General features: G+C 38.3%; 1 protein-coding gene across 1 annotated transcript in view; it reads right to left on the reverse strand.

Annotated features, from left to right (window-relative positions):
- EML4 (echinoderm microtubule associated protein like 4) overlaps positions 1-15,716 on the reverse strand; it is a gene marked incomplete at its 5' end in the record, with an annotated part of 89,498 nt that overhangs the window by 39,807 nt on the left and 33,975 nt on the right. The window contains 4 exons of the mRNA XM_009871190.1: positions 8,468-8,500; positions 8,935-8,960; positions 12,123-12,251; positions 14,054-14,227. Coding sequence (XP_009869492.1) covers positions 8,468-8,500; positions 8,935-8,960; positions 12,123-12,251; positions 14,054-14,227 — 362 coding nt within the window. The remainder of the gene's footprint in view (positions 1-8,467; positions 8,501-8,934; positions 8,961-12,122; positions 12,252-14,053; positions 14,228-15,716) is intronic.

Genomic DNA, 15,716 nt, shown 5'->3' on the forward strand with positions numbered 1-15,716 from the left:
GGTTGCACCTGTCAGACTCTGCAGATGAGAGAGATGAAGAGTCCAAGAGGAATTCAGTCAGGTCTTTGGCCAGAAAGGAGACTTTCCTGGAGCTCAGGGAAAAGATATCTCCACGGCATTCAGATACAAATTAGCTCTCTGAAGTTTCCCATTAAAGAATTAACATTTTTTGCTTTTATTACCTAGCTGCATGTTATTCAAGATTACCTTTGAAGATACATACTTAACATGCTTGCTAGAGACACATAGGCTAGGCACAACTTGATTAAGCCTCTCCCTACAGAATAGGAAGGATTAAAAAAAGAGACAACCCTCTGAAAGATTTTTGTCTAAGACTGTAAATTTCCTTTTGTCTGAATAACCTGTAGGGCAGATATAATATTAATGTAAAAATCTTTTGAAATACTAGAGAGGATGGCAGCATATCAACAAAACCATTCCCAAACAGCAACTAATTGCCTGAGGCTAAGTTCTTGTATTTGCAAGTTAAGAAAATCAGTGATTTAACTCTTCCATAGCATACTGGCTCAACTGAATGCTCAGGAGCATCAGACTATCTTTTTCTCTCCTGTATTCTCAGTAATTCTAAGTACAAAGCAGTATGTCAAGATTCTTTTTCTCCATCATTTGAGCTTTTGCAAGAAGAGAGACCCGGTCATCTCATAACAGATATGCAGGTAAAGGGGTACAGGGGTACATGAAAAGTCAGAAGTTTCAAAGAGACTAGGGGAGAGAAAAACCCAACAAACAAAAAATCCTCCAAAACTGTGGTATTTATCAGCCTGAAAACAGTAAATATGAAAGTAAAAATTCTCTATCTCACATAAAGAGGTGTTCAGACCCCACTGCTCACTGTGCAGAAGCATTTGTAAGGCTGGGTATTTAGGGGCACAAGGGCATACCTGAAAGGACCTTGGCGCTTGCTAAATTAATTCATCTGCAACTGAAGACGTCCTATAAAACCTTTCAAATATGGATCAAACCAACCTAAAGTACACTTGAAGCTCTTCAGGTAGCACTTCCAGGTGCCATGGATTATCCACGCTACACAAAAAGGTGTAGCTCGGGCCCACGGTTGCTACAAAAGGCAGGGGAAAGTGGATGCAGTGCTCCGGCTTCGGGGGCCAGCTCTTCACTGGGAACAGCTAGGTCTGCTTTCGTGCAGCTTTGTGCTCACATTCACAGCTCGTGCCAAACTCTACTTGGCTCCACAATAATTCACCACTGAAGCCTCAACAATCTCTTTGCACAAATGCCAGAGGACACAGGACCAGCACTCCCGATTCTTTTGCTCCCAGGATCGGCTCAGGCTTATTAGCCTCATGTGGGAGCCCTCTGGGTGTGCTAGACCCAAGCACACTCCATGCAGGTCTCAGCTCTCTGCAGGATCCCCAGAAGTCTGGTGAAATTGTTAACTCAGCCCCAAAGATGCAGGAACACTTGATCTGACTACATCATGGCCCCAGTCAGACAAAGGGACACAAAACATCACTCAGGAAGAGTGACACAAAGACAGAGCCCAGTGACCTGGTGAGGGCTCAGCTACAGGTGGGTTTGAGTGCTGACGAGCGATGAGACCCTGCAGCGAGCCCATGTCATGAGCTGCAGGAACATTACAGCTGAGCCCATTCTAGCCCAGCCTCATGGATACAGAACATGCTCTGCGGTGCCCTGTCTCTGCCTGCATTAGTCTAGGTTTTTACACTGATCAGGACACTGCAGAATTCACTTAGGACAAACACACCCTCTTCATTTTGGAATGCCATCCAAAAACCCCCTTCTAATGGTTACGAACCTCTCAATTTCCAGGTGACCATAGAGCATTGCCAGGTTGTTTGTTTTCTGTGCGTGACAGACAGCGTGGCTATTAACTTCAGCACAGGTCTGCCCATCTGCTGTCTCAAAGCGCATCAGGCGAGCATGAAAACAGCAATCGTCCTTTGTCCTCTCAGCCTTCACTTTGCAAAAATAAAAACATGCAGCTCTAACTCTCTTTTTGCTTGACAAACTTTCAGTCTGTCTCCACACCACCTTTTATGATTGTGGGTGGCCATAATTGTATGCCGTGTTAGGGAAGAACCTACCAGGGTTTTGACACATTAACATTTTCCATAAGGCTGCGTATTTCTGTTGGAATTACTTTTGCTACATCCTGGGATTGCATTTGTGGTTTAATCTTTTTACGATTAACTAGAACATTAGAGTCCTTTTCCTCACTATTTAATTCGGGCAGAAATCTTATTTATAGCTAAAATGTTGCTAGCAACTCTTGGATGTGTGATCTTTCACACTGAATAATTTAATTTTGTTTTATACTAATCCAGGCCTCAGGAACATCTAGGTCTTAATGTATTAAAATTTCAGCTTCCACCATCTCAGTTTGGTCTCTCAGCTTCATGTCATTGGTACTTTCCTGTGTTAAGTTCATTAGCGTAAACACTAAGCCAAAGAGGTCACAACAGGTTGAAGGCAGATGTTAGCAACCAGAGTATCCACCGTGGGTTCTTTGAACAGCCTGCTAGAGAAAAGAGGAATAAATATGTTGAAGAAAGAAGGTGCTGCTACCGAGAGGGAACCCTAGAAGCCTACCTGAAACTTCAAGGAAATAAGTGCATCTTCTTGACTGACAATTGCTGTAAGCCAGCACACTTACCTTGCATTCAAGGGGACTGTTGGTAAAGCATGCAATAGCAAGAATCCAGGACTAAAACTAGGGGCAAATAAAAAAAATTGTAGACAAACGGTAGATATTGGCTGAAAATCATCTGCAAAGCCTCCTTGTATCGAAAGGAAATCTCCATTAACATAAATAAGCTTCTCTTATACAAGAAAAAAAAACCACAAGCTTTTCTTACACAGAGAAAAACACCAACAAATCACCCCCCAAAAAATCAGCAGCACAAAGATAACAGTAAAATTTAATTTCAAACTATGCTTTTGGAAGAAATTTTAAAGCCCAGCAGTTCAGGGGAAGCAAGCTGGAAGGTAAAACCAATGAAGACCACAGGTGATAACAGGCAGCAAAGATATGTCAATACAAAACATCTGAAAAGCTGAAATTAGTGCTTCCATGAAGTCAGCATTGAAAGACGTGTATAACGATGCTTAGGAAATCTACCATTTTCTCTGAAACATATTATTTCCCTCTGAAAACCTCCCATATTCCCCTAAGAATAAAAATAATAGAAGCTGAAAGAGAGAGGGAAAAAAAAGATCAAAGAAGTCTTTGTAGCTTATCTCAGAAGTATCTACAGACATAAAAGCTACTGTTCAGATCCTTCAGAAATCCGCAGTGACACACACAACCCAAAATCCTCCTGGTTTTCAAAAAACATGCCTTAAAATGAGATCATCAAGAAATACACAGTAGTTTCCTAGAAGCATGTGAGAAGCCTTTGTTCAAAATTACTGATTTCTTCAACAAAACTAGACAAATTATTAGATATATTTTATATCACACTATTCCTCTTTATTTAGACAGACCCTGAGGTAGTCCCACAAGTCTGTCCTGTAATTAACTGCTCTTCAGCTAGCATAATGGAAAGCCTAATGAGCACACAGTAGAATATATACACACAGAGAGTAGATAATAGTGAATAAATAACCAAATTATCGGTTTACTGACATGATTATAAGTCTAATTCTTAAGGAATCATTACAATTAATCTTATCTTGCAAATTATTATTGACTATTTTTCTAGAGGTCCCACCTCATCTAGTTTGAAAAAGCAATGTGGACTGATGCAACTAAATCCTCAGCACAGTTCTGCTTGTGTTTAGCATCTGAATCTTACCCTTAAAGTGAATTATGAGCAAATGAAAAACCTTCAAAGACTCCAACTAGCTTGGCCAAGCAGAACTCTCTAATAATATACAATAAACTACCACATCCAGAGTACATTTATTAATCTGTCTTCACCTTCTAGTTGCTTGACCAGTGAAGTTATGCTTTTTAATACTACAAATAGCTTCTTTCCCACAAGCTTTCTGCTTTAAGGCCTGTGTCCAAGAAATCTGTAGGACCACTAACCTGAAGGACAAAGGCTTAGAAGCCTGTTTCTAATTTAAACTAGTGCTAACAGCTCAGAGATGAATACAACCAAATTCAGCCACCATGCCCACAACATTACATTCTAAGTAACGGCGGCATTAAAAAGTGGCTACAGGTCTGCCATCGCTCACGCAGAGCTACATGTCAGTGCTTCCTGACCCTGACAAGCAGACACGCACCGTTGCCATTGAGTGCTGGTGCAACACAAAACCAAACGGTGGAAAAAAAAGCAGACAAGATGAAAGACCTGCCTGGCTTTGGAACGATTATACAGCTTTGCCTTGTGATTTCTTAATACATCTTTCATCATTAACTTTACAGAAATCGATAAGTAAATCATACCTTTTGCATGTAGCAGGCGACATTAAGAATTTGCATTTAAATAATTCAAGTTTAACATTAAGCTCTAGCTTTTTTATTTAAAAATGCATTCAAAAAGGAGTACAAAAAAGGTCAATAAGACCGTATCTAAATGCTTCCTGCTTAAACAAAAAAAATAATCCTGCCTTCAGAAAGAATCCATGATAAAAACTCCCAAATATCAATTTTTCTTTTCAGTGACAGTCTATGTTTTTTAATTATATGCACTATGCCTGAATGAGAGCAAATAGCCCAGTACTAATGAGATAGGCTGGGTCTCCATTTGCCCTCAGGTGTGTGAGCACCTTCAGTAAGCATCTGACAGAAAAGCTGTGTCTGATGAAAATCCTGATCCAAGGTAGTTACTGAATTTTGCACTCTCAGTGGACATGACACTCTGTCAGCAGGGTAAATTTTTCCATTGTGTGCTTTGTGATTGCCCTGTTCTGAGAAGCTAGAACTATAGCACAGTTAAACTAACAGAAGAAAAAGTACTGGAAAGTAATAAAGCATAATCTAAAAAGAAACAAACTTAGGAATGCAGTGAATGTTTTTCATTAGTTCTTTCACATATGGTTTTTATTGCCATCCGAAAACGTCTAAGTGTCTCTTATTACTTTATAATAAGTGAAGAAGTGATTCATATACAGTGCTGCTATCACTGAAAACCAAACTGGAACATGGAATCTCAGTGAAAAAAAATTACCTTTTATCTTCAAATAAGCCAGGTCTTTAACTTCTGGGTACAAAAATATGAATACTTTATGATTAATACTTAAAAAATGTCTCTGCTGAAGTGAAAGGCAAGATGACTTTTACAGACAATTATAAACACCTGCTGGTAAAGAATTTAGAAGAATAACTTCAGCTAGTGTCTTTTTAAGGCTGTAGTAAGCACCTGTTCCTTTCACCCATAACTTTATTAGATTTTCACAGAATTTTAATACCTCCTTAGCACTGGACTTGATTGTAAAAAGGTTTTCCTGGTTTACAAGGATAAACAAATGTTCAAAAATAACCCAAAAACCTGAAATCCAAAAATCTCGTCAGCAAATGTATGGAAGTTTGTACAATACTTCCCTCACTGGACTGGCATCACGTAAGTGTTCCTGTCTGTACTACATCTGCTTCTGCATACACCCAGACGCATAAAGCTCAGGACTAACTTTCACGGGGAGTAGACGGAAGTCAACTGAAATGCGAAAGACACCGAGGGAACAAAACTGGGTACTGAGATAGAATGTCATGATGAACACTGGTTCCACGCAGGGCCTCAGCATGGTGCTAAACAGAGGGGACCCACCCGTAAGGTGGCTGCAGGAGGAGAGAAGCACCTGGGTCTTGTTCACATTGACACGTGTAGCAGACCCTCGGGGGAACTCAACACCAAACTCAATTCAGACATCAAAGCTAATGCCTTTTACCACTGCCACTTATCTAAGATTCTCACTTGCTCCACAAGTCCTTCACTTTTGTAGCTAATACATGCTACCAACAGAAATCACAATGAGCGTGCACTGATAGGTACACCACAGATAACACCGCAGTACCTTCTGCTGCTAGACAAGCAAGACTCCAAAAACTAAATGCACAAAATCACATTCCTCTATGTTTTGTGGTACTGTACTTGTTCAAAACTATACATAATTGTCATCTTCCATCCTACTATGCCATACAAACACCTTTTGCTATGATAATCTGCAATTTCACTGTGCTTCCAAACTTATTTTATGTTTGTATAAAGACACTGAAGTATTTTTAGGTAGATTTCCTTTGAAGCTTGACAGTTGGCACACAAGTAGTCTTCCCAAGAGTGTCCCCATGGTTTCTAGGAAGCACATGGACACAATTGTGAGTGCAAGAGGTATGCTGGAAGCATTATGCTGTGTTTCATGTACAACCTACTGAAATGAGCAGCTCAGGGGAGCTGCTGTAACTTAATTAACACCATGCTGGATAGTGCTTGTCTCTGGAGGCAAAGGCTAGCAAGCCACAAAGAAGCATTAAAGCAGCTCTAACTTTTCACATCTTTGGGTTGCAGAACACGAAGGTTCTGCACAGGCAGCACAAGCAAAGGGTACTTCTTTATCCCACTCTGCCCAGGACAACCCCATCTAGATGCACAGGATTTACCTCCAGAAACCATGGTAGCTGTCTGTGCAGCTCTACAACTTTCTTAAGCCCGTGGGTAGAGGTGTCAATGGGAAATCAGATTATTTATGTGGCAACAATCAAGTACAAAAGAGACTAAAGTCACCTGTCTTGAACAGGATGTTGCACTACAGAGAACCAGGCAAGTATTGCTAAGCGGGAAAGGATGGAGGGACCCTCTGCAACTACAGTAACTGAAAGGTGGTTACTGCAGTAAACGCAACGCAAAACCTAACACAGTTTTACACACACACAAAATATAAAAATCCCCACTCACTGGTCCATATAAATAAACTCCAAACTTTGGAGGCTGATTCCTGCTATTTGTAACTTCTTCCATGACAAAAGGCAGAATGTTTTGTCACTACGTGTGTTTAAAATGTTAGTAAATGCATTTTCTATGACATGACTTTCTCTCCGTCTTTCGTATAAATGGGGCCACTATCATCTGCACCATATTTCTCTTTCAAACCAGCTGGGCTCAGAGGAGACCATGGCATGACACACATGGAAGGCACCCGCTCAGCGTTCAGTGAAAGCTCACATCACCTGCAGAGTAACACAATAGATAGCAGGGTACACATGGAGGCCACGCAAGTTACACCTACCAGGATGAGAGAGAGCTGAAGGACAGCCCGCTCCTGGCACAACACGTAGAATTGTAGAAACACATCATAAGGAAAGAATTAGTACTGAAGGCATTTTAGCTGTATGCAACTTGGTTTTGTGAAAAGCCGTGCTTGGTAGAAAGGCTACTTTAAATATCAGAATTATTTCTTGCAAAGCTGGATTGCAGTTGATCTAGAGATTACTGATTAGTTTTCTTTTTACAGTAACCATTGCTGCACATGTGAACTGTTTCACAGCTGGTGTTAAGCAACTTGGTATAAAGAAACATTTCTTCTGTGTTCCTGATTCTTATGCACCCTCTTTCACCCCTCATCTTTGGAAGATGCTTTTGATAAGCATCAATTTAGGATATTTTTAAATCTGTAATTTCTCTATGAATTAGAAAAAGATAAAGGAGCGGGATTCAAGTTGATTTTGCTTTCATTACAATTCATATATTAACTTCCAAAAAACTTGAATGTTTTTTGTTTTTGAAAGAAAATCCAGAGGAGAATAACAGTAATCAAACTTCGTATACTGTAATCCTGTCTACAGCATTGATTTTGGAGACTACGGATTTGTTAATCTGCAGCAAAAAAAGCATGAGACAGAACTTCTGTACATAGATACATGTTGTGTACAGCATGCATTTGGGTTACATGCTTTAGTTTTGAAACTGCATGCTTTAGTACAGTTTGCAGGACACCAAAGCAGACTAATTTTGCGGCATGAGACGTGGATTTCTTCTGTTGTCACGTCCCACCACATTCAGATAGACGGCTCCTTTTCCTGCCTGAACAAGCCAGCAGCAGCAGGTAGCCACAGAATGCAAAGATTCATCGGTGCAAAGACATATGCTTCAGGAGAGCCTCATTTTTCATTTTAGGAGACTATCTTACAACCTTCAGTCTCCATTCTTGTCTAATCAGCGTGTGTATGTTGTAATATTGGCAAGACAGAAAGCTGAGATAAAACAAATCTTTTAGTTGGCAGTTCTTAATATTCTGATATCTTAGGCAACAATGCAAGACTTCTAGAACCTTATTTGAACACACACTCCTCACTGAGGAAATTATGCCTGTAGTAATTTATTTTAGATTACTCCCAAATAATCTCCACATAGACTGCAATGTGCATATACATACATATTTCCATAATAAGAAAGCTGAAATATTTATTTAAATGTTCAAAGTTTTTAAGAGATCGTGCACTGATGCTCTTTGTTGAAAAGCCAAATAAAAGATTCGTGAGAGAGCTAAATTAGAGAACGACCAAAGGGCATAGCTTAATTCTTACCTTGGCTGTTTTTTTCACGAGTTGACATTTTTGCTGGTTATGGGACAGAAATAAAATATCTTAAAACTATTTCTAAAGTCTCGCTAACACCTGCTTGGATGAAGACTGGTACATAGGTCAAAACTTTAGATTTTTGTTTTCATAATCTCTCTATGTACACACACAGAGAGAAAATCACAGAAAAAGGCTTTTTGTTTCACGAAAGTAAAACAAATCCTCCCACCACCCACCAAAAATTTCTGTTCTTTCCAAAGATCCAATCTGATGAGGCACTTCTCGATAATTTCAAAGATCCATATATAAGTTTTGAGTAACATTTGGCCAGATGAATTCTTTCAGTAATTATTACTGCTATTTTATCTCTAGATCCCTTTGCCCCAATGTATTTATCTACAGGAAACACTATTCAGTCAAACGCAAATCTTTTCAACCTCATCCAGTATTTATAAATAAATGGTTTTATTTACCTTGGCTGACAATGACATCTTTGTGCCTGGGGAAAAATTCAAAATAATATTGTTAATGTTAACAGACACAATAAGGCTAATAAAAATGTGTAAAATACTTATCAAGCCAATACCATCTAGATCTCACACATTCTTGCATTAGGCAATCTCATCACATTCTGTGTAAATGTACTATAGGATGCTAAATAACTTGGTCATCCTAGTGCATTTTTACCCATATATTATTTTATGCAGTTCACTGTATCTTTTGAGTAACTTAAAAGTCTTCAGCTCTACAGCAAGGGTTCCTAAAAACAACTGTGATAAGAAAATACAAAAAGCTTTTAAAAATAAATTATGGAGGACACATTCCATGCGCACAGAAAATTCCATTTTGAGAGCGTAAACTTGCAATAACCAAATGTTTTAAGCTGACAAACACCCTCAGGCCTGCAAGCAAAGCATTTAACACCTGTCAAAATAAGCTGTCAGCACACAACATCACAATTTTTTTCTAGGAATTAAGCCTGTTAGACACATAGATTAAATGTAAGCAAATTGCAGTTTCACTTAAATCAGATTCATGCAGACTTCAAAGCTGAGTGCAGCTGAGATGTGTCTCCCTACCAGAACCAGGAATGAACTACTGACAAAAAAGTCTCAATCCTTTTCCATGAAGAGGGAAGAACTATTCTAACCAGAATAACACTCCCTGATGGGAGAATGTATTGCATAAAAAAAAAACACAAAACAAACCCTCTTGAATTCATACAGCAGGAAGGTATGAGTGGCATTCAGTAATTTTAGCTGGATGGCGGTCAGATTTTTGTAACAGTGACAAAGGGCCAAGTATATACATGAGGAAAATAATCTCTGGCTATCGGTAGAATCATCCTTCACCACACTATCAAATGAAAAATTTAAACTTTATTCCCAGTCTTGCCTGAAAAACACTGAATGATGGGCTGCCGTGGGAACCCTTGTACTTCTTAGGGCTTTATCAGACTGATTTACAGTTCAGTGCTGGCTTAAAGACTGAGCTTGCTAAACAAAGTTCATATCCTGGGCTGGTAGCGCAAAGCATATGTAAAACATTTCTGTCCTGGGGCCCACAGTAGGGACTGAATTCTATTCCCTTGCACAAGATTCGGGTAACTTCAGGCAGATTAGGATGACGCTTCTTAACTGGGAACAATAAAAGCAATGTAACAATATGCCTTTGCACAGTACTAATCAACTCTTTCAGAAATTGGGCAGAGAGGACCTAAGAAATGAGTATTAATATGGGCTCCTGAATGCAAACAGTACTTTTATTATGAATCTGAGCTAAGAACAAGGTACACAAAGAATACAACACCAGGTCTTTGATTGAAAGGTGGTCTGCAACTTAAGAGTGAAGCTTTGTATTTTTGCTAAAAATTTAAAGAAGCAACAGCTTCAGGTTATGAACAGACAACTTTCACAATAATTAATCCTAATGTTTCCTTGTCCACACTTTTGTTAGATATCTGATTTTTTGCTACATTAGAAGGGCAGCATTTGAAGTCATTTAGAAAATAAGCAGAATCACAGGAGAATGAAACGAGATACCTGTACTTTTACTATGTCTGAACTAATACACAAAATGCCAATAAAACTTAGTTTTCATCATTAGTAAATATGAAGTATAAACTACATCGTGAAAGACATTTTAGTAGCATAGCAAAAATCAACAAAAGCTTCATTAAGTAGAAATCAAGGCAGGGAGTTTTTAAATTCCAAAATATCATTAGCACTACCCTGCTATAATCTAGATTGCCAAAGGGCTTTTAAATTCCATCAGTGAAAACCAATTATAAAAGAAAAAGAAATACTTGCAAAACACATAACCCATAATCCCTCACACACAGTACTTCACTGCTCTGCAGAACTCTTCAGGCTAAGCATAGCGCTTTTAGTAAACGTGCCCATACCCACACCCAAGATTAATTTAAGATGTTTTTCTTCTTCCCATTCCTGAGGAAGAAGGAATGCACTTGCACCGCTCTTGACTCTAAGTATATATTTGACAGTCTTATATGCAAGCTAAGGAGAGCACTACAGGCACAGTCATAAAAAGACTGGAAATTACTCTGAAAGGTCTGAAGAGTTTTATTTGTCATAGTGGGAGGGGTTTTCAGGTAGTTCTGCCTTGGACCAGTTAATGGCTATTCGAACGAAGATTAATGAGCAGATGTATGAAATCTGCAGATGACATCAAGCTGGGAGAAGCTGCCAGCACGCTGCAGGGATCTTGGCAAGAGCAGGGGGGTCAGTCAAAAAGTCAATACAACAATTTCAACAAATTCGGCAAAATTTTAACAAAGTCAAAGAAAGAAACCAAGTGTGTGAATATGAAGTGGGAAGCCCAATCGGCAAAGAGTATCGAGGACAAGAATTGGGTCACAACAGGGATCAACAATGTGGAGCTACAGCAAAAAGCAAATTCTTGCCCCTGTGCTGACAGGAGGAGACTAAAAACTCTGTGCTATTCAACCCCAGTGAGGCCTCCAGTGGATGCCACAATCTGAGAAAAGCTGTTGCTGAAGAAGAGCATGAGAGGAATGATGTAGCCAGCACATCACCCACTGAAGTTGAAGCTGAAATGAAGATCCCTGCCAATTATCTAGGACCTGCAACTAACATCTGTTACACAGCTCATTTGAGAGACTTACCTGAAATTATAATAGTAAATTATTACTATTGCTAATAGTACTACTACTAATAGTAAATTATTACTATTACATATTATTACTATTACATATAAACTATTACTGTTACTACACATACTATGTCAAATCCACTAAATTAGCTTCAAAGAAATACACTTGCATTTTCAAATGAGTTTTAATTAGGAAAAAAATGGTTGGAAGCTTCACAACAGTAGCATTAAGCCGTAAATATTAACTCACAGTGTGTAATTCTGCTAACCCCAAAATTCTGCTAACACCAAACAGGCAACAATAAAATACATTTTCACTCAACCCTTGCATTGACATTTTATGATAATTGTAAGATTCCACAGGCACCTGGAGCACCACATTGGCAGGTTATGCAAGTAATTACTCTTGGTAAAAACAAAGATGCAAATGGTCTTGGCATATATATAAGTAAGTTCACTAAAATTATGCCATTTCATAATATTTTTATTCTAAAGTTCACTTGTTTTTATGTCCCAAACAGATACATACTTGTCTGCATTCTTTGCCACTTTTGATATTAATTTAGATGTTGATGCTACTCTCAGCAGCTTGTTTCGACTGTCATCTGAACTCTCCCAAGCACTGTGAGGTTTTTCAGCAGTCAAGGATTTCTTTATGCTAGAAGAAACAAAAAGATATTTTAAAATGACAAGATAATAAGAACAATAACTGGAACTGGTATGCAGCGGACAGATCAAGCAGCAGGAGACAAAAGCAGAGCTAAGTCGTCCTTCAAGCTGAAGCATGAAACAGAAAAAAAAAGATTAGTCAAAAAGTTCTAACTGGATGAATGAAAACAACTGAGCAAGACAGTTTTATCCAGTCCTTTCCACGGCTCTAATCCTTTCCAATGGCTCTAATCTTTTTGAAACAAAATCTGCAACCTTCTTGCATGAAACAGGCAAGCTAGGTTTAGCCCAATACTAGAGATGATTAAATCGATGAATTCTGATATAATTTTTCAGCAATCTTACTGTAGCCAATTTACACTAACGGAAACCTGCAAGCTTTGCAGTCAACTAGTTCATTAATTTCACACACATCTTCACCATGGAAAATATGTTCGGAAGTGATCTAGACCAAATTATTCTTCAACCAGATGATTTAGAGTCTGCGTATGTCCTGCTAACTGTATCATACTTCATCCCGTCAGAAATGCTTTTTGCAGGAATAAGTCCTGATCTGCACCCTTAGAAACGGCAAGCTCCTTCCACAGCACCTCAAGAGGCTGAAAGGTCCTGCGACAAACAAGTTAATCAAATCAAGTTAAACCATTAAGAGACTAAAAAATGCATTCTTTTTTTTCCCCCCACGCTGCAAAAGATTAGTAAGCGAGACTTCAGACAAACACCTTTGCAGTGAGACACCAGGCAGCAGAACAACAGGCCGCAAGTTCAATTTCAGACAACTCAAGAGTTTGTGCAAGACACGGAGACAGAGCCTTTATGAGTGTTATAACATGCATCAATCCAGTGAAAGTTTATAAGAGCTGTGAATTTGAACAATGCAAGACAACATAATCTTGTGAACTAGAGTAAATTTCAGAGGAAGAAATTTCATTTATTTAAGAGCTTGTTTCGGTCTCCTAAATGCCAAACACTAAAAGAAAACAAAAAAAAAGAAAAAAACCCACAGCAAGTGAACTGCATAGTTTTGAAACTCAGAAATAATCACTCAAATCTTAAAATCCATTTCCTTGACTTAAAAAAGTCCTTAAAGAACAACACACACAAAAAAAAGAAGTACCATTTTTTTGTGCTTACTTTCCACTAAAATGTGTGGGAACTTAGAGGCCATCCTAAATAAATTGCTATATTCAGACAAGCCAAGCAGTTCTATGATTTGAGTGTAAAACCAGAACTTCGCTGACGCAAAGAATCAGAATAAAAGTGAAGCAGATCATCCCACAATGGAATTGAAAAGGCAAGGTCTGCAAAAAAAATCCAAACTGCAGTTCTTTTATAGAATAATTTGAGAAGAAAAACTCTTGAAGAGTTGCAATGATACTAGTACTTAACAAATACTGTTAAGAGATGTAGTAAATGGCCATGTGCAAAAATACACTCCAAAATTCAGCTATGCCAGACAAAACGTGTGAAGTGTATTTTGGGAAGTATCAAGTCAGAGTCATAGTTAAATGACTTAGAACAATGACTGATTAAGGGTCATCTACCATATTAGAATTTTAATCACAGGAAACAAAAAAATTTTTGTAATCTAAAAATTTTCCTCGAAGAAAAATTGCATTTTTACGCATTTGCTCACTTGCAATGCATGCTGAATGCATCTGCTCAAAAAACTACCAAGCATTTATTAACTTGATCATGAGATTGGAATTATTTCACATGACTTGTTGTCAAAATATGAACTCAGTATCATTACAATGATTTTCTAGTTCTGTACTGTGGCACTGTGAAAACCTTTTAGCTGGAGCAGAACTCTTGCTTTCTTGAGTTTGCCTGTGTGTTTGCAGAGTCTGTGAGGAGGGCTGGGGAGAAGGTGATGCTTGAGTTTGTGGACTTTGATCATTAGAATGAGATTCCTCTTTTTTTTCTTTCTGTCCTGCAGGTTTTTCCTTCTTTTTTTCTGTACCGCTGTAAAAGAAAGTATAACACAGGGGAGAAAAAAAAAAAAAGAGAACAAGCAAATAAATTAAAAAGGTGGGAGAAAACACCCTCTGTGAAAAGATGGGAGAAGCATGTAACAATTTAGAACACACAATCACCAAAAGACGACTTTGATTATTCACTCACTCTCTTCAGGTTAGCATTTTACTAAAATAAGATTCATTCACAAACTTGAAAAATAAAAAATGTGAGGAAGGCATGGATGATTATTTGCTTATTTTTACTGTGCCACTGTACTAAGTACTCCGATTTTAACTTTCATTTGAGTATGTCCTTCACTCGCGGGTGCTTCTTCAGCATTCAAAGCTGACACAAGTTGATGCACCACAAGTCTACTATCCCTCAGAAAAATAAAAAATCATCCTTTGGTTCAGCTCACTGACTACCTTACTGGGCTGCCAGCCAAGGCTCTGGGCAAGCCAAAAGCAGGAGTGTCACTTGCACCGTCTGCGATTAGCTTAAGCCCACCACGAAACGATACCTCTCCCTCTGTATTTCTGGAAGTGTAAGGTACCACTTATCTTTTGTGCTGTCACCAGAAGAGTGAGACGCTGTTGCTGGTCCCTAGGTTCACCCTGGCTGCAGCAGGGTTCAAAGGAAATCACGCCTGAAAACACATCACTGTTTTGATCCGTAGTTGACTAACATCAGATTGTCTTCCCAGCTCTTTAATGCCTTCAGTAAATGACAGCTAAGAATGCATTTTTATTTTCCTAGCGCTGTACTTACTAGGTCAACATCTGAAACCGCTTTAAACACGTCATTAAAAACCTAACCAAAGATCCACTAAGTAAGCAGTAAGATTAATTAAAAGGTTCTTTTATAAAATAGCATGCTTTGCAGTAGATTGAATCACACAAACAGCAGAACCTGAAAGAAAAGAGTATTCCGTAATACACAGTCTCTGTTTTTTCAAGATTTAAAAAAAAAAAAATCTTTCAAGATACATTATTTAGTGAACAAACAAAGCAAGATACAAACGACATCTGAAAAGAAAAAAGGAAATATTTTTCTCTTAGGTTTAAAATAACCTGAAAAGTGGAAAAAGAAACAGTATCATTCTGAAGGGGAGAATCCAGATTTCTATTCCCTCACACCAATTCCCCCACCCCAAATCCTCATATAATTGTAGCTGTGTTTCGATTTATCTTTCTTCACAAAATAATGAAAAAATAGTAGGATAATATTTGAAATAAATGAATAAAAATGGCCCCCTCATTTTAATGTTATATTCATAGGATTCTCTTCTTGTTTCATTTGTTATTTCAACTAAAGTGTATCATCTACCACTGAGACAAAGCCCTCAATACTTACATGAGTTCCACTTTTCTAAATCCTTCCAAAGAAGAACTGAAGAGTAGGTCAAAACATAAAAAATATAAACCCCAAACACATTTATAAGGATTACTCAGTACTTCTTCTGTAAACCATACTGACTAGATTAGAATGTCAATAT

The sequence above is a fragment of the Apaloderma vittatum genome, unplaced genomic scaffold, assembly GCF_000703405.1.
Source record: "Apaloderma vittatum isolate BGI_N311 unplaced genomic scaffold, ASM70340v1 scaffold436, whole genome shotgun sequence".
Lineage (NCBI taxonomy): Eukaryota > Metazoa > Chordata > Aves > Trogoniformes > Trogonidae > Apaloderma > Apaloderma vittatum.